The sequence below is a fragment of the Oryctolagus cuniculus genome, chromosome 13 (assembly GCF_051225735.1).
Source record: "Oryctolagus cuniculus isolate XC-2025 breed Fujian yellow rabbit chromosome 13, ASM5122573v1, whole genome shotgun sequence".
NCBI classification, from domain to species: domain Eukaryota; kingdom Metazoa; phylum Chordata; class Mammalia; order Lagomorpha; family Leporidae; genus Oryctolagus; species Oryctolagus cuniculus.
In genome coordinates, this window is record NC_142879.1 from 3,120,837 (window position 1) to 3,143,690 (window position 22,854).

At 46.7% G+C, this 22,854-nt stretch overlaps 1 protein-coding gene across 2 annotated transcripts in view; it reads left to right on the forward strand.

Annotated features, from left to right (window-relative positions):
- HMCN1 (hemicentin 1) overlaps window positions 1-22,854 on the forward strand; it is a 469,239-nt gene that overhangs the window by 236,583 nt on the left and 209,802 nt on the right. For both annotated transcript variants that reach the window (XM_051820384.3, XM_070055057.2), the window contains exons 16-22: window positions 4,554-4,748; window positions 6,235-6,330; window positions 7,375-7,502; window positions 9,228-9,372; window positions 17,148-17,260; window positions 19,278-19,437; window positions 20,056-20,224. In XM_051820384.3, coding sequence (XP_051676344.3) covers window positions 4,554-4,748; window positions 6,235-6,330; window positions 7,375-7,502; window positions 9,228-9,372; window positions 17,148-17,260; window positions 19,278-19,437; window positions 20,056-20,224 — 1,006 coding nt within the window. The remainder of the gene's footprint in view (window positions 1-4,553; window positions 4,749-6,234; window positions 6,331-7,374; window positions 7,503-9,227; window positions 9,373-17,147; window positions 17,261-19,277; window positions 19,438-20,055; window positions 20,225-22,854) is intronic.

Consider the following 22,854-nt stretch of genomic DNA (forward strand, 5'->3'; position numbering starts at 1 on the left):
TGTTTTGTGTTTTGGTAGAGCCAAAGCAACACGTCATTTTAGAAAAGAGGATATTAGAGCAACGCACGAAGGAGTTGCGTGTCTGTGTGTGTCTGTGTGTGTAATTGTCACTAAGCAACTAGAATAATTTCATGGAATAATTTTTAGAGCAAGATGATCAATCTGTTGGTGATTTTTGTGTTGCCAAAATAGGGTGTGCCACTTCCTTTTCTTTGTGAGAACAAAGCTGTGCCGTAGGATTGGTCTTGGGCAGCTCTCTGGGTAGGAAAAAGGGTCAAACCTTGACATTACCGACTGCAAGAGAAAGCCGGGATTGAAATGAACAATAGATACATTATTAAGCTTGAGAAAGAAGACTTAATAAGTCCACTCTTTAGTGTTTATGATTAATGATGACTAACATTTGAACTATCACTGTGTGCTATAACTAAGATTGCCTCCTGTAACGGCGTGAGACGGGGAATGTTGCCATCTCTTCTTGGTCAGTGGAGAAACTGAGGCTGGAGGAGGTGAAGTGATTTTCCCAAGCTCTCAGAAGCAGCCGCAGTGGAGCTGCCACTGTAAACGCTGAGGGGCCGGCCTCCTGCACACGGGCGGCGGCGCTGACCGCACTCACTGGGCCCTCCCCGCTCTCACTGATCTGCTCACCGTCCACTGACGTGGAGTGTGTTGCCACACTCGGGGAGGAAGTGTTTAAAGGACTTCTTGGCCCAGTTCGGTCTTGCTTCCTTTCCCAAGGTTGCTTGTCGCCCTGGCAGTCCTGGCTGTGCTGTCAGTGCCTGGTAGTCTCATCGGCCCTGCTCTCTGGTGCCGGCGCATAGACTCCAGGCGCGTGCTCATCATGAACCTGGTGCTGTTTCCCGAGCAGCCAGGCCTTTCTCCCCTTTGACCTTGTGGGCGCAGCTGGAGCTCTGTTTACGCGGTTTTATTCCTGTGGCCTTATTAGTTTCGAAAATTCTAATTTGTCTCAATGTACATGACGGCTGTGTTCTTTTTTTTTTTTTTTTAAAGATTTATTTATTTTACTTGAAAGTCAGAGTTACACAGAGAGAGGAGAGGCAGAGAGAGAGAGAGAGAGGTCGGTCAGTCTTCCATCCGATGGCTCACTCCCCAATTGGCCGCAATGGCTGGAGCTGTGCCGATCCGAAGCCAAGAGCCAGGAGCCTCCTCCAGGTCTTCCCATGCGGGTGCAGGGGCCCAAGGACTTGGGCCATCTCCCACTGCTTTCCCAGGCCACAGCAGAGAGCTGGACAGGAAGTGGAGCAGCCGGGTCTCGAACCGGCGCCCGTATGAGATGCCGGCACTTCAGGCCAGGGTGTTAATCTGCTGTGCCACAGCGCTGGCTCCAATGGCAGTGTTCTAATGTGTCAGTAAATTGGATTTTCCTCCAAGTCCCTGGCTGACCTCAGGATTCTGCTTCTCTTTTTGCTCTTCTAGAGTTTATTTCCTGTCCCATTTCCTTGTTCACCTGGTCATGTTGTGTTGGAGATTGTTTTACTTCATCTCTGTTTTTTCAGAAAAGATGTAGCAGCTCTGGAATAAATGGCTGCTGTCACCCCAGAGAAAAGTAACTAAGTGTTAGAGACAGAATAACCAAGCAGTGAACTAGTTTATAAATTAGTTTAAATTTCTGTTTACCCATTATTTCTGTAAGTCAAATTCTCATATAGATGGATTAAGAGAAACCTAACCGGCCAGCGCTGCAGCTCACTAGGCTAATCCTCCGCCTTGCGGCACCGGCACCCCGGGTTCTAGTCCCAGTCGGGGCGCCGAATTCTGTCCCGGTTGCCCCTCTTCCAGGCCAGCTCTCTGCTGTGGCCAGGGAGTGCAGTGGAGGATGGCCCAGGTGCTTGGGCCCTGCACCCCATGAGAGACCAGGAGAAGTACCTGGCTCCTGCCATTGGATCAGCGCGGTGCACCAGCCGCAGCAGCCATTGGAGGGTGAACCAACGGCAAAGGAAGACCTTTCTCTCTGTCTCTCTCTCTCACTGTCCACTCTGCCTGTCAAAAAATAAAAAAAAAGAGAGAAACCTAACCTCAGATATGCAAGTTCCTTAAAAAAAAAAAAAAAGTGGGGCTGACGCTGTGGTGTAGTGGGCTAAGCCTCCACCTGCAGCACTGGCATCCCATGTGGGCACTGGTTCGTGTCCTGGCTGCTCCTCTTCTGATCCAGCTCTCTGCTATGGCCTGGGAAAGCAGTAGAAGATGGTCCAATTGCGTGGGCCCCTGCACCCATGTGGGAGACCTGGAAGAAGCTCCTGGCTTCAGATCTGCCCAGCTCTGACCTTTGCAGCCATCTGGGGTGTGAACCAGCTGATGGAAGTCCTCTCTATCTGTCTCTCCCTCTCTCTCTCTGTAACTCCACCTCTCAAATAAATAAATAAAATATTTTTAAAATTGCAGGCTCAACAGTAGATCTGCCCTCCTAGCCTCCTTAGCATTGGCCTACTTGAAAAAAAACATACTGCTCAATTGTGGTGCCTTAATACACTTTGTTTAGGTTCAGTAAACAAACAAAAGGGCTTCTGAGGTTGCAAAGTGTTTTCCAGAGTGAAAGTTCAAATGCACGAAGTCCAGGCTGTCACCATCACACTAATATACACAGCCTGAAATGTTGCTGCTGTTTTCATAGCATTTAATAATTCTTCACTAATGTCCAGTAGCCAGACAGAACACGCCGAGTACTGTGTCAGTTGCTATAAAAGACAGGCATAGAATTGCAAATATAAGCTCTCAGGACAAAGCACCAACTTGAGGGTCGAGCAGGTTGCACGTGGCGGTTGCTGTGAGAATGATGGAGAGCATTTTCTCTGAAACTTCAGGAGGGGAGAAATCCCACCCATCCTGTAAGAAAGAGGCAGTGTTGGGCCGGCGCCGTGGCTCACTAGGCTAATCCTCCACCTTGCAGTGCCGGCACACCGGGTTCTAGTCCCGGTCGGGGCGCCGGATTCTGTCCCGGTTGCCCCTCTTCCAGGCCAGCTCTCTGCTGTGGCCAGGGAGTGCAGTGGAGGATGGCCCAAGTGCTTGGGCCCTGCACCCCATGGAGACCAGGAAAAGCACCTGGATCCTGGCTTCGGATCAGCGCGGTGCGCCGGCAGCAGCGCACCAGCCGTGGCGGCCATTGGAGGGTGAACCAACGGCAAAGGAAGACCTTTTTCTCTGTCTCTCTCTCTCACTGTCCACTCTGTCTGTCAAAAAATAAATAAATAAATAATAAATAAATAAATAAAAAAGAAAGAGGCAGTGTTGTGGAGGGAGGTCTTTGGAGCTGGCTTAGTGGATGGTCAGCATTCGCCAGCAGGCGTTACATTTGAGGGGGATGGCACTCTCACACTCCGAGGGCCCAGCGAGCAGGGTCTGTGCAGGGAGAGCTGGGGCATGAGGCTGCAGCGGTCTGCAAACCCATGAGAAGGCAAGAGGAGGCCTCTGCAGTTCTTTGATGAGCCTGCTAGACAGTGTGACTGCGGGCAGTTACTAGGACCCATCGAGAAGGGCTGGTTCCTGGAATGACAGAGCTGCGGCTCTGAAGTTGAAGTGACTCGGATGTTAATGCCGCCTCCAGCGTTGAAGCCCTGCTGAAACCCAATAGTGTGACTCGGTTTCAGGTTGTCCTTCTAGACCATCAGAGTGAAAACAGCGCCTGTCCCACAGGGACACTGTGGAGGTTCCACCGGATGGCTGATGGAAGGCGCTTGATACGGTCCCCGACTCTGCGTGGTGTTGCTGGCCTCTCTAAGTGAGATGCAGCCTTGTGTTCCTCCAGGAGGCCTCCCTGAGCGGCCTTCTCCCAGAGTCCTGCGTGAGCGGGGTTCATCCACAGCCCGCGGTGGTGTCCTTTGGTTTCTCCTTACCTGCTGCTTCCAGTGTTATTCCCCACCAGTCCCTGGGGCGTGTTGCGAGCATCGTCCCTGTAACGCATTGCTGTGCTTTCCATGGTGGCCCCTGGTGAATGTCTCTCTCTCCTTCCTGGCTTCTGTGATGAGCTGAATTAAGTGGATATCTGTAGTATTCTTATCCTTACTTTTATAACGTCTGAGCCATTAATTCCACTAAGATCACCATTGTCCCTTTACCAAGTTACTTTAATTTGTTTTATTGATTCTGCAGTTTATAAGAATCAGTGATGTGGTATTGATTTAGGAGTAAATTCTGATAGCCTCTTAGGTAATGACTAGTGCAGAATGAACTCCAGTATAAATTAAGGCTATTTAAAAATTCACTCAAAGGGCGAAGGTTTAAGAAAGTAAAAAGTGTCTCATTACGAGTCCAACGTATTTGTAGGAAAGTCTTCAGTGTGAGCAGTGTAGCAGAAATTTGGAAACAAAGCCCTGAAATGAAGGATTCTCTTTGTTTAAGGTGCCCAGTGCTTCTGCGTTTATGGAGCAGAAGGAGCATGTGCTGTTTCTGCGTCAGGAATAAACGCAGGCAGGTTTACAGTATCACGTGACCAGTGATTTGATTCAAGTCCCACCTGTTGACAGCTTAATAAAGTTTCTGCTAACGCGCCGTGTGCCACACCAGTGACCCTCCTGTTGCTTTCTAACGTATTCCAGCACCTCCAGTTTTCATGCAAGAACCTGCTGATGTGTCTGTGGAAATTGGCTCGAACGTGACGTTACCCTGTTACGTTCAGGGTTATCCTGAACCAAAGATCAAATGGCGAAGATCAGACAACGTGCCCATCTTCTCGAGACCCCTTTCCGTCAGCTCCATCAGCCAGCTTCGAACAGGAGCTCTCTCTATTTTAAGTAGGTCCAAGGAAATACATTTTGTATAAATATATGCATTCGTATCTTATCAATTGAGTATACTGCTTGCTTTCAGTAAGATGTTTACAAAACTATCACTCACTCATTTAACATCTTCTCTTGCCTTCGCTGTCACTCACAGGATGGAACCGCACTCTGTAAGGTACCAGTGCACCTCTTTAGTCTCCTTCCCCTGACGTTGCCTCTCAACTCCTAACCCAGTACTCTCCACCCTGATCACCCCACTATCCTGATTCCCTTTTATCATCTTGAAAAATTCCGGGTATTTGCGATACCAAATAGCAAAAATTACCTTGATATCCAAAATGTAGTACCAAGGAAAAATAAGGGAAACTAGTTTCTGCCAAGATAATTCCTGCTTGGGTAGGTAAATGCGCTGGCCGTGTTCAGCTTGCGTTCACAGTGGTATAGAACTGTCAGATTCAGCAGCTGCAGTACAGGCTGACAGGAGGGTATGGAACTGGGGACTCAGAAACTCCAGGGTATAAAATGATTTTTTTTAAGATTTATTTATTTTTCACTTGAAAGGCAGGGTCACAGAGAGAAAGAGAGACAGATCTATCCACTGGTTCAATTGCCAAATTGCTACAGTGGCTGGAGCTGGGCCTGACAGAAGCCAGGAACCAGGAGCTTCTTCCAGGCCTCCCACATGGGTGCAGGGGCCCAAGCCCTCAGGCCATTCTCCACTGCTTTCCCAGGGTGCATTAGCAAGGACCTGGATCAGAAGTTGAGCAGCTGGGAATCGAACCAGTGCCCATGTGGATGCTGGTGCTGCTTGCAGCAGCTTAACCCACTAAGCCACAGCGCTGGCTCAGAAAACAGTTTTTCTAGAATGCTAGAAAATTATCACTAAAGTTTTGTCTTTCTTCTCCTTTGCCAGACTTAGGTTGTAGGTTCATGTGATTATAAACAAAACTGTCAAATGTTTAAATTTCCATTTGGACCTTAAAAAATCTTACTGGGCTTGGCATCACTGTCCCTTTTATGAATCTGACCCCAGCATCACCCCTCTAACTTTGCCCGAGTTCACCCCCCAGTCACTGAACCCAACCAAAAAAAAAAATCCTCCCTCTGCACTTCCCAATGCCCGGGGGTGGTGCAGGCGTCCCTGGTGATGCAGCTTTTTTGTTCTTTCAGCAGAACACACTTTGCCTTTGTAACCCAGTGGATCTGGCCTGCCCTTCTCTGTCCCACCCTCTCATTGATGGAACCCCAAATGTTACCTCCAAATCACCCCCGCTGGCATCACCCCCATCCGCGTGCTGCCACCGCTCATGGTGTGAAACCCCGGCTGTGACCTTTGTCACGCTGTGGTTTGATTGTGGCTCACCTGGCTGTACTCTGCTGGGGTGGGAGGTGCTGTAAAGCAGTCCCTCACTTCCTGTCCACAGAGCTCAGTGCTGGGCCAGGTACATAGTTCTTGCTCCATGCGGGGACTGAATGGATAAATGCGTTGTTCTTTTAGGCTTATGGGCAAGTGATGAAGGCACCTATATTTGTGAAGCTGAAAACCAGTTTGGAAAGATTCAGTCCCAGACAACAGTCACGGTGACAGGACTTGGTAAGATATTTGTCCAGACACTGCACGCTTCAGAAGCACAATCCTGTAACTGCAGCTCCTCTTGCTTGTGTTCCTTTTCTGTTAAACCAGGTGGATACCTGGTTACTGGACTAGCCTTCCCTCCCCACCCCACCTCATAGTTCACAGAATTTTTGGATCAGAGATCATCTGCCGAAAGTGCCTAGTGAAGGTTGATTTAGGTAAATTAATTTGCATCTAAGTGTAAGTGCTTGTGCAGGTGAGCGAGTGGTGGAGACCTCCTCTGGTTACCTTGCTGGCATTTATCATTTGCATTCACATGGAGTTATTTTTGTAAATGTCATATGGTGAGACACTGATTCAGTTGAATTCATTTATTGAATATTCTCTTTCCTAATTCAGATACCCACATATCACATGCTAAGTGTATATTCCTGTGTCTATTCTTTTGAGGGCTATTTCTGCATTAGTACGTTGTTTGAGTCACAGTATGTTTAATGTGATTTTTAAACCCGTTGGTAATGTTTTACTTATGTCTCCATTTGTTTACATAGGCTCAGATTTTCCAAGTAAAACTCTTTTGGGCTTTGATTTTATATTAAATTTATTGATTTCTAAAAACATGCAGTCTCATATTGACCATTTTATCTAAGAGAGTCCATCCCCCCTTGTTTGCGGGAGATACTGCAGCCGCCACCTTCCTGCTGCACTCCTTGCCGTCTGCCATTTTTCAAGCTGGTAGTTCCCTCAGAACGGTCCTGCCAGTCCTGCCAGTCCTGCCTTCCTGTGCCTTCCTGTTGATGAGTGCGTTTGCCGTGCATCAGTCGGCGTTTCTGGCCTCGCGTGCTGCAGGTGCTTGTGCTGTTGTCTGTTCTCTTGCCAGTCCCTCCGCTTAGAAGGATTCTATGTCTCTACGTTCAGACTGACATTCATTTTCATTGAAAACGTTTGTGCCTATAAGTTCCATTTCGCAGCATAATCAGTAGGACATCTTGGTCTATGAAATAGCTTGGGGTTTTGTGGGTGAAGTCCGGTTTTGAAAGTGCCTGTGCTCTCTTAATTCAGCCGCCCCGCTTATTGGAATCAGCCCGTCTGTGGCCAGTGTCGTTGAGGGACAGCAGCTCACTCTGCCTTGTACGCTGTTGGCTGGAAATCCCATTCCAGAACGTCGATGGATTAAGAATTCAGCCGTGGTATGGACGGTTTTAAATGTTCTGAAAAGTTTAAAGCCACATTTCCGGTTTTCTTCAGTAAAAAGAAATGTATTTCAACCATTGAAAAATCAATTTAATAAATAGAAATATGTTATGTATGTATCAAAGCTTTTCTTCACTAATGTGTTTGTCATTCATATTATTTGGGGATCAATAAGATGGAGAAAGAGTGGTGTAATTTTCATAGCATTTAAATATTTTCATACCCTCCTTTGTAGGATATTATGAAATGTTAATATTACTGTAAAAGTTTCTTTAATAAATTAGTCTTTTAAAAAATTTATTTATTGATTTATTGGAAAGTCAGAGTTACACAGAGGGAGAAGGAGAGGCAGAGAGAGAGGTCTTCCATCCACTGGCTCACTCCCCCAAATGGCTGCAAGCTGAGCTGATCCGAAGCCAGGAGCCAGGAGCCAGGAGCCAGGAGCCTCTTCCTGGTCTCCCACACGGGTGCAGGGGCCCAAGCACTTAGACCATCTTCCACTGCTTTCCCAAGTCATGCAGAGAGCTGGATCAGAAGTGGAGCAGCCGGCATTTGGTGCCCATATGGGACGCCGGCACTGCAGGCGGCGGCTTTACCCACCATGCCACAGTGCCGGCCCCTAAATTGGTCTTTATGAACTTCAGACATTCCATCTTTCTCTCAGGAGCTGTTGAAAATGTCGGTCTACACTGTGCCATTTTTTTTCAGTGTACAACTTCTAATTATGAAGCGATGTGGGAGTTTTCATAGTTTTCTGACATTGCTTTGTAAACAGCCGCCTATCGTGGTGGAGTTTGACCTGCTTCAGAGCAGTTTCCTTCCATTTTCCAGGCCCACTCTCTTCCTTATGAACTGATTAGAAGTGAATTGACTCCAAGCAGGAAATTATAAGTTGTTCATATTTGCATAAGAACTGAGAAAATTACTACGCCTCACTTAAAAATTAGCACTGTGGTGATACACAGCGTGGGAGGAAGCAGGTGGTGGCCCACGAACTTGGGTGGCTGCTGCCCATGTGTGACATCAGGATGAAGCTCCCCGCTCTTGGTTTCATCCTGGCCAGGCCTCGGCTGTTGTGGCCATCTGGGGGATGAACCAGCAGATGGAAGATGTCTGTCTGTCTGCCTGTCTCTCTTTTTTCCTTTCAAATAAAAATGAAAATTAATAAATTTTTAAAAAGTGCTTTATGGGGTGGTACTGTTTGATCAGTTATGTGCTGCATGTGCACTGTGCATGAATGGCCTGGATTTAGAGGTGATCATTCTTACCTGTGAGCACTGCCGGCCTGCCAGATGCACTTGCTGCATAATGGCCAAATGGCTCCCTTCAGCTTCAGCGAGTGCCGTGTGCCGGAATAAAAACATCAGGTGGCTTGCCGGTGGTAGGAAGGATTCTTGGAAAAGAGCGATTTAAGCCAAAAGTTAAAATTACTTATCTTGGTCCCCTACGAAAAAAATCTACAGAAGCATAAGTGGTATTCAGCAGGTGCCTAACTTTCTGATAATTATTGGTAGGTTTAATTGGTGGAGAACCATCAAGATTAAATATAGTTGATACGGTCTTGCTAAAAGTTTATGCTGGTTTTTTTTTTTTTCCACTTAAGAGTGGTAAAATATTTTGTTATATTAGAACACATTTAATAACCCAGTCAGAAAAAAAGATCTAGTTTGGCTCAGGTAAACACCTTTGTAACCTAAAAATGACCTTGCATTAACCTTCAGTTGGTCCAGAATCCTTACGTCACCGTGCGCAGCGATGGCAGCCTCCACATTGAGCGAGCCCGGCTTCAGGATGGAGGGGAATACACTTGTGTGGCCAGCAGCGTGGCCGGAGCCAGCAACAGAACAACCTCTGTGGTGGTGCACGGTAAGAGACGCCCGGCCGGCTGTCTGCACGCCGTGTGCAGCTGCCCTAGTCGAGTAACTCGTGTTCTGTGACCAGCAGGAGTGGCTGCTCTCTTAGCTGCTGCTTGTTCTCTCTTGAACAGTGTCTGTGTTGTTGACGCTGTTTCCACATCTCCCTTTCTGTACACAAAAGGACCTATTTGGGAGTCACCCACTGAGTCTGGCCAAGGCTTTTATTTATAAGTGATATTTTTAATTGATTAAAGGGAACTCAGTTCTGAAAGAGTTGTGTTCAAAAATACATTTGAATTTCAGGCCAAACCGAGCTTATTATATCATCCAAATTGCCTTTGCTTTTTGGATTGTGCAGACGGCTAACGAGTCCTCTGTGTTTGAGCTAGAAATGACCTAAGCTTTTCTAAAGGTCACCTCATGTGCTCCCAACGCTGTGCCGCACGGCGGCTGACTTGCAGCTCACAGAGAAGAGAGTCCAGAGGCCGTCTTGTTCCATTCGTGACTAATAGGTGCCATTTTTACTTGACATCCCCGTACGTAAGTGGTAGCTTCGTAGTTTCATGAATTGGTACTTTTTTGTGTGTATTTCTGTTAGAGATTTCACAGCATTCTTAAAGTATCAAAAATAGCTTTGTTTACAGAGCTGAATATCATGGGGAAGAAAGCAAGGAAGACCTATTTTTAGGAGTTGATTCAGTTTTTAGAACCAAATTGGAGGATTCAGTAGTTTCTGAATTTTGCTTGGTGTCTGGTACTTCAGTGCGTGAGGTTATGCCTCCTTGTTTGTAGACAGCCCCTCCTGTGCCTTCAGTTTTATACTAAGCCTCTGCCAACATCACCGAGTTCTTCCTGAAGAAGTATTTTTAAGAAATACTAAAACAACACTAAATTGGTCATAGCCTAATGCAGTAAGTGTATAAGGGACACTGTTGTGTAACTGTTTCTGAAGACGGGGTGTAGACTTACCGGACACCGTCTGGCCTAAGGCTGCAGCGTCAGAGCCGGCGTTGTTACAGCAGGTGAAGTCTGCCCTTGTGACCCTGGCAGCCATGTTGAGTCCCAGCTGCACCGCTTCCCGTGTCCTTCCTGCTGATAGGCCTGGGAAAGCAGTGGAGGATGGCCCATGGGCTTGGGCAGCTGCCACTCACAGGGAAGACCCAGATTGAGTTCCTGGCTCCTGACTTCAGCCTGGCTCTTCCCCTGCCCACTGCAGCAATTTGGGGAGTGAACCAGCAGATGGAAGATATCTCTCCCTCTTTCTCTCTTTGTGTCTCTCTCCTCCGTTTCTGTCACTCTGCCTTTCAGATAAATAAATCTCCAAAACAAAATCCAGTGTAGAAACGTCTTCGTGTCTTCATCGTCTAACAACTGCCTGGACTATTGTGTTATGAGGGATTCTGACACCAAATTCTCACTTGAGTGAAAGAGTGACGGGATTTTTTATGATGCCTCCCAGGTCAGAGGGTGAGAAGATAGACAACCAACAACATAGTTTATTCTGATGCAAAAAAATTGGTAATAAAAAGTGAACAGGCCATTTCAGGACTTTCATTAGTCCATCATCATCCAAAATGAACAGCTAACTCAGTCAATAAGGTTAAAAAATCCTCACAGCATTGGACATCAGCTAAAACCAGCAGCTGTTCACTAGAAGTGTGTGATGTGCACACTTCTGTATTCCTCTGCTTAATGTTAATTAGCACAGCCATTCTTCCCGTTGTATCTCTACTTTTAAAAATTATTTGGTAAGGTTCAACATCCCATTGTGATAAAAACCCTCCACAAATTCGGTATAGAAGAGGCCAGCGCCGTGGCTCACTAGGCTAATCCTCCGCCTTGTGGCGCCAGCACACCGGGTTCTAGTCCTAGTCGGGGTGCCAGATTCTGTCCCGGTTGCCCCTCTTCCAGGCCAGCTCTCTGCTGTGGCCAGGGAGTGCAGTGGAGGATGGCCCAGGTGCTTGGGCCCTGCACCCCATGGGAGACCAGGAAAAGCACCTGGCTCCTGCCTTCGGATCAGCGTTGTGCGCCGGCCGCAGCGCGCCAGCCGCGGCGGCCATTGGAGGGTGAACCAACGGCAAAGGAAGACCTTTCTCTCTGTCTCTCTCTCTCACTGTCCACTCTGCCTGTCCAAAAAAAAAAAAAAAAAAAAAAAGGTATAGAAGGAACATACATATTCAAAATTACAAAGGCTATATAGGAAAAACCAACAGCCAATATCATACTGAATGGGGACAAACTGATAGCTTTTCTCTTTAGATGTGGGAAAAACAAGGATGTCCACTTTCCCCACTATCATTTACTGTAGTAGTGAAAATATTAGCAAGAGCAATCAGGGAAGAAAGAAACAGAGGGCCCTGAAATTGGAAAGAGTGAAGTCAAAGCAACCATGTTTGATGAGACACAGTGTTGTACGTGGAGAAACCGAAACACTTCACTAAAACATTACTGGACTGAGAAACCAATTCAGTAAAGTCACAGGATATAAGATCAGCAGGCAGGAAACAACATGCTTATACACCAATAATGATCTCGCTGAAAGATCAAGAAAGAAATCCCTTGTCAATTTTAGTATTGCTGTTACATCTGAACTACGCCTATGTGATTGATGTTCTGGTAAAAAAAAAAAAAATAAGAGAGGGCGAGAGAGAGAGAGAGAGTGTGCGATCCTATTTGCAATACCTCTAAAAATCAATTATTTAGGAATAAATTTAACCAAAGAAGTAGAAGATCTATACAATGAATATTAAAAGACATTGAAAAGAAATAATCAAGGACTCAAAATATAGAAATGTATTCCTTGCTCATGGTTTAGAAAAAATAATATTGTTAAAATGTCTTTACTGGGCCTGGCACCATGGCTCACTTGGTTATTCTTCCGCCTTCGGCACTGGTATCCCATATGGGTGCTGGGTCCTAGTCCCAGCTGCTCCTCTTCCAGTCCAGCTCTCTGCTGTGGCCCAGGCAGGCAATGGAGGATGGCCCAAGTGCTTAGGCCCCTGCACCCACATGGGAGACCAGGAGGAGGCACCTGGCTTCTGGCTTCGAATCGGTGTAGCTCCGGCCATAGCGGCCATTTGGGGGGTGAACCAACGGAAGGAAGACCTTTCTCTCTGTCTGTCTCTCTCACTGTCTAACTCTCTATCTGTCAAATAAAAAAGAAAAAGACATCTTTAAAAAAATATCTTTACTACCTAGAGAAACCCACAAATTCAGTGCATTCCCTATCAAAATTCCAGTGACACTATGAGAAGCAGTGACTTGATCTGCCCTTGTCCTGACTGTTGAGGATCAGCTTACTATTTTATTCTTTTTAGTATTTTCTTTTCTACTTAATACCATTGGTTGAACTCTTTAACACAGAATTATTCTTAAGTGTTTAAACCCAACTGAAACTTGATCCCTGTTAAAAATAAGAGCAAGAATAAGAGAGGGAGGAGATGTACAGTTTGGCACACACTCACTCGGACTTACCCCTCATGGTAGAGCTAGAAACGTGCCATGGGACTCCAAATCCTATTAAGTTGGCATGTACCAATGCCATCTTACTAGTTAAAGTGATCAGTGTAAGTTCATAACTGATCATAATGATAAGATTAAGTGTCAAAGGGATCACATGACCAGTGTCTGCTAGTAACAGTTGATAGGATTATAAAGGAGAGAACGATCCAACATGGGAAGCGGGATACACAGTAGTCTCCTAGAATGACAAAAGCCCTAAACAGCACTCTGGCCTCAGAATCAGCCCTTAAGACATTTACATCTGGCTAAAAAGCCCATGAGAGTTTCTCAGGCATGGAAAGGCAAGACACTGTGGCAAAAAAATGACCTAAATGAAAGATCTTTGAGTGAGATCCCAGTGGAAAGACGGGGCTATCAAAGAAGGAGGTACCTTTCTCTGAAGGGAGGAGAGAACCTCCACTTTGACTATGGCCTTGTCTAAATAAGGTCGGAGTTTGTGAACTCAAAAGGCTTCCATAGCCTTGGCAGCCCATGACAAGGGACTCGGGTGATCACTGATGTCATAAATAAGAGTGTCAGTTGTTAAATCAACAATGGGAGTCACAGTGCACTTGCTCCCCATGTAGGACCTCTGTCCTCAAAATGTTGTACTATGCGAATTAATGGTAAAACTAGTCTTCAAACAGTACTTTATACTTTTTGTGTCTGTGTGGGTGCAAACTGTTGAAATCTTTACATAGTATAGAGTTGATCTTCTGTATATAAAGCTAATTGAAAATGAATCTTAATGAAGAATAGGATGGGAGAGGGAGTAGGACGTGGGGTGGTTTGCAGGTGGGAGGGTGGTTATGGGGGAAAAAACCGCTGTAATCCAAAAGTTGTACTTTTGAAATTTATTAAATAAAAGCTTTCTATTAAAAATAATTAAAAAAAAAAACAGTGACATTCTTTAACAGAATTAGAAAGAACAATCCTGAAATTCATACGGAACCACAAAAGACCCAGAATAGCTAAAGCAATTCTGAGCAGAAAATAAGTAAATAAAATAAAAGCAGGAGGCATCACAATACCTGATTTCAAAGTGTACTACAAAGCAATAGTACCTAAAACAGCATGATAGTAGTGCAACCACTATGGAAAACAGTATGGAGATTTCTTAAATCTAGAGATGGAAATGGAATGTCTTGTGATCCAGCAATCCCACTACCAGGTATATACCCCAGAAGACATGAGCTCATTGTATCAAAGAGACACCTGTTCTGCCATGTTTATAGCAGCATTGTTCACAGTAACCAAAGTGTGGAATCAACAAAGGTGTCCATCATCAGATGAATAGATAAAGAAAATGTAGTACATGGATACAGTGAAGTACCATCCAGCTATATATTACAGGATGAAATCTTGTCATTTACTGCAAAATGCCTGGAACTGGAAAATGTCATGTCTCCCTCTCTCTCCCTCTCTCTCCCTTTCCCTCCCTCTCTCCCTCCCTCTCCCTCTCTCCCCCTCCCTCTCCCTCCCTCCCCCTCTTTCTCCCTCCCTCCCCCTCTCCCTCCCTCCCCCTCTCCCTCCCTCCGTCTCCCTCTCTCACTCTCCCTCCCTCCCTCTCCCTCCCTCCCCCTCCCTCTCGCTTTCCCTCTCCTTCCCTCTCCCTCCCTCTCCCTCTCTCTCCCTCCCTCCCCCTCTCCCTCCCTCCGTCTCCCTCTCTCACTCTCCCTCCCTCCCTCTCCCTCCCTCCCCCTCCCTCTCGCTTTCCCTCTCCTTCCCTCTCCCTCCCTCTCCCTCTCTCTCCCTCCCTCCCCCTCTCCCTCCCTCCATCTCCCTCTCTCACTCTCCCTCCCTCCCTCTCCCTCCCTCCCCCTCCCTCTCGCTTTCCCTCTCCTTCCCTCTCCCTCCCTCTCCCTCTCTCTCCCTCCCTCCCCTTCTCCCTCCCTCCGTCTCCCTCTCTCACTCTCCCTCCCTCCCTCTCCCTCCCTCCCCCTCCCTCTCGCTTTCCCTCTCCTTCCCTCTCCCTCCCTCTCCCTCTCTCTCCCTCCCTCCCCCTCTCCCTCCCTCCGTCTCCCTCTCTCACTCTCCCTCCCTCCCTCTCCCTCCCTCCCCCTCCCTCTCGCTTTCCCTCTCCTTCCCTCTCCCTCCCTCTCCCTCTCTCTCCCTCCCTCCCCCTCTCCCTCCCTCCATCTCCCTCTCTCACTCTCCCTCCCTCCCTCTCCCTCCCTCCCCCTCCCTCTCGCTTTCCCTCTCCTTCCCTCTCCCTCCCTCTCCCTCTCTCCCCACCTCCCTCTCCCTCCCTCCCCCTCTCTCTGCCCCCCTCTCTCCCCCTCTCCCCGCCTCCCTCTCCCCCTCTGCCCCTTCCCCTCTCCCCCCTCCCTCTCTCCCCCTCTCTCCGTCTCTCCCTCTCCCCCCTCTCCCTCTCTCCCCCTCTCTCTCCCTTTCCCCCCTTTCCCTCTCTCCCCCTCTCCCTCCCTCTCTCTCCCTCCCTCTCCCCCCTCCCTCCCTCCCTCTCCCTCTCTCCCCTCTCTCCCCTCTCTCCCTCCCCTCTCTCCCTCCCTCCCTCAGTCTCCCTCTCTCTCCCTCCCTCCCCCTTCCTCCCCCCCCTCTCTCCCTGTCTCTTCCCGTAACTCTTGGTTTCAAGTTAAAAAGAAATCTTTTTAAAAAACTAAGAGAAGTGGTATGAGGAGTATATGAGAACTCTTATCTAAGAGTTTTATGTAACAATTTTTGTTTTATAAATTTCAAAACAGTTAAGGCAGCTTAAAATGATTAAGTTGTACTTCATTTTAAGTGTAAAGTCTCATAATAATCATGATAATGTCCTTGTTAATTAAAATTAAAAACACATCCAAAATTTTTAAAAAATGCTCATTAGAAGGTCTCAACTTTTAAAAGAAGAGTGAACACAAATATAAATGCAAATTAAATGACACAGCAGTTTGTCATTTCAATTTATGTCGATTAACTGTCTGGAAAGAAACTGCTCTTCCTTGCCCAGATGTCATCAGATTTCAAAACTGCTGCCTGCATTTTTCCGCTTTTCTTTATTGCTGTCAGAATCAACATGGATTTCAGAGAATGGCTTATTCTGTGTTGCCACCAATTGACAGCATGGTTGAGAGTTGACTGCTTCGTGATGATTCTGGCAATGAAATTTTTGCTTTAGCTGGTAGCGCCCCATCCCTATTTAAGTATGGAAAATTGTTGCTGTATTTTAGGATATTTTAGGAAGAAATTATCTGAAGATTGAGCCTGGCCTCAGTAAAAGTGACAGTGTACCATACCTATTCTAAACCTTCCAGTGAGTGTTTTGAACTGGTGGCTGTGGTACCTCTTGTTCTTGCAAGCTTCTACCCCAGGGCAGTTGTAATAATTCTGAAAAATATCTGGTGTCAAGCAGGAGACGTGGTGAGTGAGTGAGCCCCAGGAGGAGCAGCGTCCCTCTCATTTTGGGGGGATAAAAGGCACATCGGAACGCTCATGGAAAATGCAGATTTTCCATGAACGTGGTAAAACCCTCTTGCACACGGGGCGTTGACTGAGTTCTCTGCATGATTGGGAGCTCTGCACAGAAACTTCTTTACTCAGAATCATCGTTTTGAAAGCATGGAGCACTGATCACCCTTGTAAGTTGGTTTTGATTAAATGTAATATGCACAAGTAGAGAAATAAATGTTATTTTCCTTCTACTTACATGATGCTAATTTTTGAGTTCTTTCTAAATTTATTCTTACTGAAAAACACTGACTTAAAATCCTGTAGTTGAGTCTTTTACATATAAACTCGTAGGATCTTTGAGTTTTATTGTCGAATTCCTTTTAAGAGAAAGGACCTCTTTTACTGGGTTCAATGTAGGAGCTCACTAAGGGTTTTTTTGTTTGTTTTTGTGCAGACAGATATTTAATATGTAGTTGGTTAAACAGCCCCATTCCCTGGAGTCCGTCTTGTGTGGAGCCCCCGTGTCCATCTTGTCTTGGACTCACGTCCACTCAGCTGCGGCTTGATTGGCAGTGGATAGTGATCAGTGCTCCAAGCTCCATGTGTGACTCTTGAGGTGCAGTTCTGTCTTACTTCCGGAAAAAAATGAATTCTCCTTAGTGCGTTTTGTTGCTGTTAGGAGTGATATCACCTCCTCCTTGATTTTGTTTTTATTAAATTTGTGTGGTTCGTAACTCCAGTCTTGTCTTGGTCTAGCACACTCTTAGAGAGATCACCTTTCTACAGAACACGTCCCACATCTTTTTGGACATTAGGTGTGTCCTGAAAACGTGTGACCTCACCTGTCTGGCGCTACGTGGAAGAGCCGGCGCTCAGACTCTGACTCTCTTTCAGTTCCACCGACCATTCAGCACGGGCAGCAGATACTCAGTACGATCGAAGGCGTCCCAGTGACCCTGCCGTGCAAAGCTAGTGGGATTCCCAAGCCGTCCATCGTCTGGTCCAAGGTAAGCACCATACCCAGCCCTGCCCCCACAGAACCCAGAGCGGTGTGTACTTGGGAGGTATTCCTCGGGGACTTGCCCAGGAGCGTGGGCCTGGCTCAGCGGGCTGCTTCTGCGGCTGGGCTGATGAGCTTCACCAAGCCAGGGACTCGACACCAGCCTCAGCAGGGCCCCCTGCGCCTCCTGCCACCTTCGCGCAGGCTGAGTAGCCTCCAGGGACCTGGGACAAAGACCTGAGTGCAGGAAGTACCCTGGCGTAGTCCATGGTGCTCTAGAGCTGTGCTGCGGTGGGGAGGGCCCGGGGCTGTGACAGGCGGTGGACAAGGCTCTCTGGGACACGCAGCGTGCTCAGCAAAGTTCCGGAAGCACAGCACCGTGTGTGCCGTGGAGGTGTTCGCGTTGGATCGCCAGTGCCGTTCCAGCGTACGGCAGGTGGTTACACCAAAGACCGTCGAGGCCGTGGCGAGTGACGTAGCGGCGTGGGCGCCCCTTTCTGTAAGGTGCTGCGGTAGAATGACCACCCGTTGCAAGACACAGCCACAGCCTCATTCCTTCCCTCTGTGTCCGTCTTGTCTGCCTTTTACTGGATTCTTGCAGCGAGGAAAGACCATTTCCTGAGGAAGTCCTTTCCGTTTTTGAACAACCACAGGTGTTACACTTTCTGTAGATTGACTTGGATATGTCAGACACAGAGCCAGGTAAAATGACGATACTAACGAGATGTACTGCTTGACAGTGTGCTCTACAACTGAGAATCCCTGAAATAGGGATACGTTGGTGTGGACTTCTGTATAACATTTTTGTGTTTTGAACAGAGTGCAGTGGCGAAGCTGATCCCCGAACTTTGCAGTATCTGTCTCTGAGTAGAAGTTCAACACGTTAAAAAAAAAAAAAAAGAAAAGAAAAGAAAAAAGAAATCTTTCCAGGCTGGCTGTTGTCAGCAGTCAAACACAGAGGTTAAGAATATGGTCTCCAGGGGCCAGTGCTGTGGCACAGTAAGTTAGTCCTCTGCCTGCAGTGCTGGCATCCCATATGGGCACCGGTTCTAGTCCCACCCAGCTGCTCCTCTTCCCATCCAGCTCTCTGCTGTGGCCTGGGAAAGCAGTGGAGGATGGCCCAAGTGCTTGGGCCCCTGCACCCACATGGGAGACCGGGAAGAAACTCCTGGCTCCTGGCTTCAGATCGGCGTAGCTCCAGCCATTGCAGCCATTTGGGGAGTGAACCAACGGAAGGAAGACCTTTCTCTCTCTCTCTCCCTCTCACTGTCTGTAATTCTATCTTTAAATAAATAAATAAAATATTTTTAAAAATTGAAAGAATGTGGTCTCCAGAGCCTGACTCCAGGTTCCAGGAGCAGCTGCAGCACTGACCAGCTCTGTGATCTGGAGGAGCTGGCCGTACTGCCCTGTCCCCGTGTTCTAACACGCTGGGCTGTGAAGTGGGGCTGTGTTGCTCCCTGCTTCCAGATCGTGTGGGGAGCGGGTGCTTGGCCTGGTGGTTTGGGCGCCACAGGCCACATCAGAGCACTGGATTTCATTCCCAGCTCGAGCTCTGGGCTCCACTTCCCTGCCAGTGCAGACCCTGGGAGGCAGTGGAGATGACTCAAGTTCCTGGCTCCTGGCTTCATCCTGGGCCCAGACTCCGCCGCTGCAGGCGTCTGGGGAGTAAAACAGCAGATACGGGAGCTCTGTCTGTCTCTCAAAGAAAAGATGGTTGTTAATGTTAAAACTCACGGTCAATTCCTGTGACGTGCTCAGCCGTGCGTGGCACAGTGTACTCGCTCACTGTCCCGTCCGTTCCTGTTTAAGTGGCTTTGCAATGAAAGGCACATGGTTTCTTGCGGAGAAATAACACTGATTTTTGTTATAAGTAACTTTATTCAGTTTACCATTTTTTAAAAAATGTAGTCTTTTTCTCCTTGGAAATTTTTTTTTTCTCTTCCTCATCCAGATATGAAGTCACCCATTTATTTCCTTAAACAACGTTTAAAAACCTCTTTGTTTTTCATTGTGTTTTGCAGAAGGGAGAGCTGATTTCCAGCAGCAGTGCTAGGTTTTCGACAGGGGCAGACGGAAGTCTGTCTGTGGTGTCCCCCGGGGGTGACGAGAGTGGGGAGTATGTGTGCACAGCCACCAATGCAGCCGGCTACGCCAAAAGGAAGGTGCAGCTGACCGTGTACGGTGAGAGCTGGTGGGGGACCATTTTTCTTTGGCACATCGTTCTGTGCCAAAATTCACAGTTCTTTCGCAAATGCCAACAACATATAGCTATACCGCTCAAGTGAATTGTTCCCCCAAGTTTGTATTTTTAAGAAAACTACATCTTCATTGCCAACCAAAGTCTCCTCTACTGAGATTCTGTTTTTCAGGGAAGTAATTGCATGGTCGTTTGGAAAATTTTTATGGTGTTTTCCCAAGAAGCATGCTTATTACACCCAACCATCCTTAGCAACACCAGTTAGTTAGAATTCCCAGCACAGCCAAACCTCAGCTATGTCTTGGGTAGGGCTGTGCCTGGAGGGCCTGCTTTGACAGATGGCAGACTCCAAGAGCATGTGCCGCCGACCTCCTCCCTGCGTTCTGAAAAGATGTGCTGACAAGGGAGCTTTCTCACCCTTGCCCTTTCTGCTCTCATAATCAACATATTCATGGAAAACCTTAGATACACCCTGAGACTTGGGCATAAACAGCATCTTTTAATAAGTTACTGAAGACCACGGGAGTCCACATTTGAAGGCAGATTTAAACTGTGCTTTGTTTCCAATGTCCAACTTCCCTTCCAACATGTGTTTGTTTTAGTAAGGCCCCGAGTGCTTGGAGACCAGCGAGGACTGTCCCCGGACAAGCCCGTGGAGATCTCCGTCCTGGCAGGAGAGGAGGTGACGCTTCCCTGTGAAGTGAAGAGCCTGCCCCCACCCACTGTCACCTGGGCCAAGGAGACCCAGCTCATCTCGCCCTTCTCGCCAAGGTAGGAGGCTTGAGTTGACCCGCAGTCATAGAAACACGCCTGCCTGTCACAGGTGGCCATGCCTGTTCAGGTTTCCAGGCGTCCAGGTGAAAAGCAACAACAACAACAACAAACCAAAAAGCAAAACTTAAGCTTGAGATAATTCACATGTACAGCTGAGCCCCAGGAAATACATAGACCTTCTCAGTCATTCTTTTAATGTCAGAAGCGCCAGACTCCACTTTGCGGTAGTTTCCCACTTCAACAGTGGAGCCGGTCTGTGGGTAAGTTCCTGTTAGCCCCACGTGTGTAGCTTGTGGGAATTCTGTTAACCCACAGCAGCAGTGAAGCCGCGTGGAGGCTGTGCCGTTCGGGTCTGGCTTTCCCGAGATGGTTAGGGATGTCACCTTGACTCACCCTTCCCAGTGAGAGCGCATCTGGGAGTCTCGGAGCGCTCCCAGGGCCTTTTCCGGAACCCAGATGTGAGCTCGGTTGTCTCCAGCTCTGTTGTAGGTGGATTTCTCCTCCCATCTTCTTGCCTGTGAGGAGCTATATAAGATAACGTACATTTCACAGCCTCAAGCTCTAGGTCTCAATTACTGTGTCGGCTCAGCCTCGTTCCATTAGCCTCTGGTGGAATGAGAATTACAGCTGTCGCCTGTTAGACTCATGGAGGTATGATTATGAAGACAGAAACTCATGCTGGCATAGTTTCCCTACCACTGTGAGGGAAAAAATAAACAAGAACGACTTTGTACAGCTGTATGATCTCTTTGAAAAAGAGATGTTTCTTGAATCTTTTTGAATAAAAAAATCCAGTATTAGGGATAAAGTTGAAGTTCTGTTGTTCCCGTCCCTAGATGGAATTAGTTTCCTCTTTCCCCAGGACAAACGCTACCACAAACCTAGTGTCCATCCTCCACCTGTACTTCCTTAACATGGGGAATACTGCCTGTCTTGTTCACAGTTGTGCTTGGTGGTCTGGCTTCAGTTTGCCACTGTAACGTATTTTTTATTTTACTTACTCTCCTCCTCCGCGTGTATCCGCTGTAGACAGGCAGTTCATTTCCTCCAGCCGCCGTACGCTTATCCTGTATTTTATTGATCCAGTTCCCTGTTTGTGGACATTCTGGTTAGTTTTTCTTTCTAATTGGCTTTTTGTTTAGGTTTAGCAAGCACAGCTCTTTAAACTAGTATCTTTTTTATTATCTCTGTTTATTTATCGGTTTCTGTAGGCCAGTTTCTGGTCAGTACGTTCCTGTTCCCAGATGAGTAGACCCTCTAAACAGCTCTCCACGAGAGCACTGCTGGCTCACCTTCGGCGTGCCTGTGTGCACTTTCTGCTCTGCACAGCGGTGACGGACTGATGCGGCTGTGCCAGTCGACGTGTGTGAAGTGGTCCCTGTGTTTTAATTGTCATGTGACAGGCTCAGATGAGCAGAGAGCACTTGGGCTTGTTTCTTGGCCATTGTCTCATCTGTGAGCTGCCCAAGTGTGTGTGCAGTTTTCTGGTGACCTGTCTATCTTGTTGAATGTAGAAATTTGGTCTTTGTTCTTGGTGGCGGGGAGTGTGTGGGTGTGTGTTGAGAAATCTTATTTCAGTCTGTTGCTCTGGTTTTAAGTTTGTTTTTGTACAGTGTTTGGTTGTACAGAAGTTCTAAATTTTTAAGAACTTCACTGTATTAGTTCTTTTTCAGATTTGTACTTCTCGTGTGTTCTTTATGAAGATTATAAATTTTTGAAATTATATAAATTTTTGAAATTCTTCAGTGTTTTATTCAAAAATTTTAAGCTTTGTTTTTTTCCTTTTTTGACTTTAATCCACCTGAATTCTTATTTTGTATGGAATATAATATTAGGTAGTGCTCTAATTTTGTTTATTCTTTTCATTTGGAAACCCAACTGCCTGAATCATGTTGAATAGTTACTCCATTCCTTCCGTTTTGCATATCTCCTCTGATGGTGCACGTTACGTGTTGACTTCTTGTACACACTTAGATCTTTTGGGAGATTCTTTCCTTAACTACTAAACTATTTGTGTGTCTCTGAGCCAAAGTACACTTTGTTTGCTTTAGCTTTTTAAGAAATTTTAATGTTAGATCTGTCTGTCCTCTATACTCCCTTAAAAGTATCTGAACAAAATTTAATGTAAAAACTTTTTCTATTTGGTTCATCCAACTGCACTGTTGTTTGACTTGAAGAATATGTCCAACATATATTTGAGAATGTAAGTACTTTCTTATGCCTTTATTTCAGTACACTAGTTTTTGAAGCCCTGTAGGAAAAATACTCAGTGCCAAGGTAACATACGAGATGGGGTTCAGAAATAAAATTTTATCAAAATATTCATTAACTAATACAAAATTCTGCAGTTAATTTTAAATTTATATATTTGAGAGTGGATACTGTACAATTAATGCTATGAAAAGGTTGACTCATTTGGTCAAAAACGTAAATTCGAAGTTTACTGCAATAATGTTTTGCTTGGTATAGCTGTAACTCAGGTGTTTCATTATTAGGCCATTTCAGATCATTAGGTTGGACTGAAGGATAAAAGAAGCTAATTTAGTGTGTGTAAGAATATCATAAGATAATCAGGAAAGTTCCTGACTCCTGGTGTATGGATATGCGTTACAGATGGGAGAAGGGCT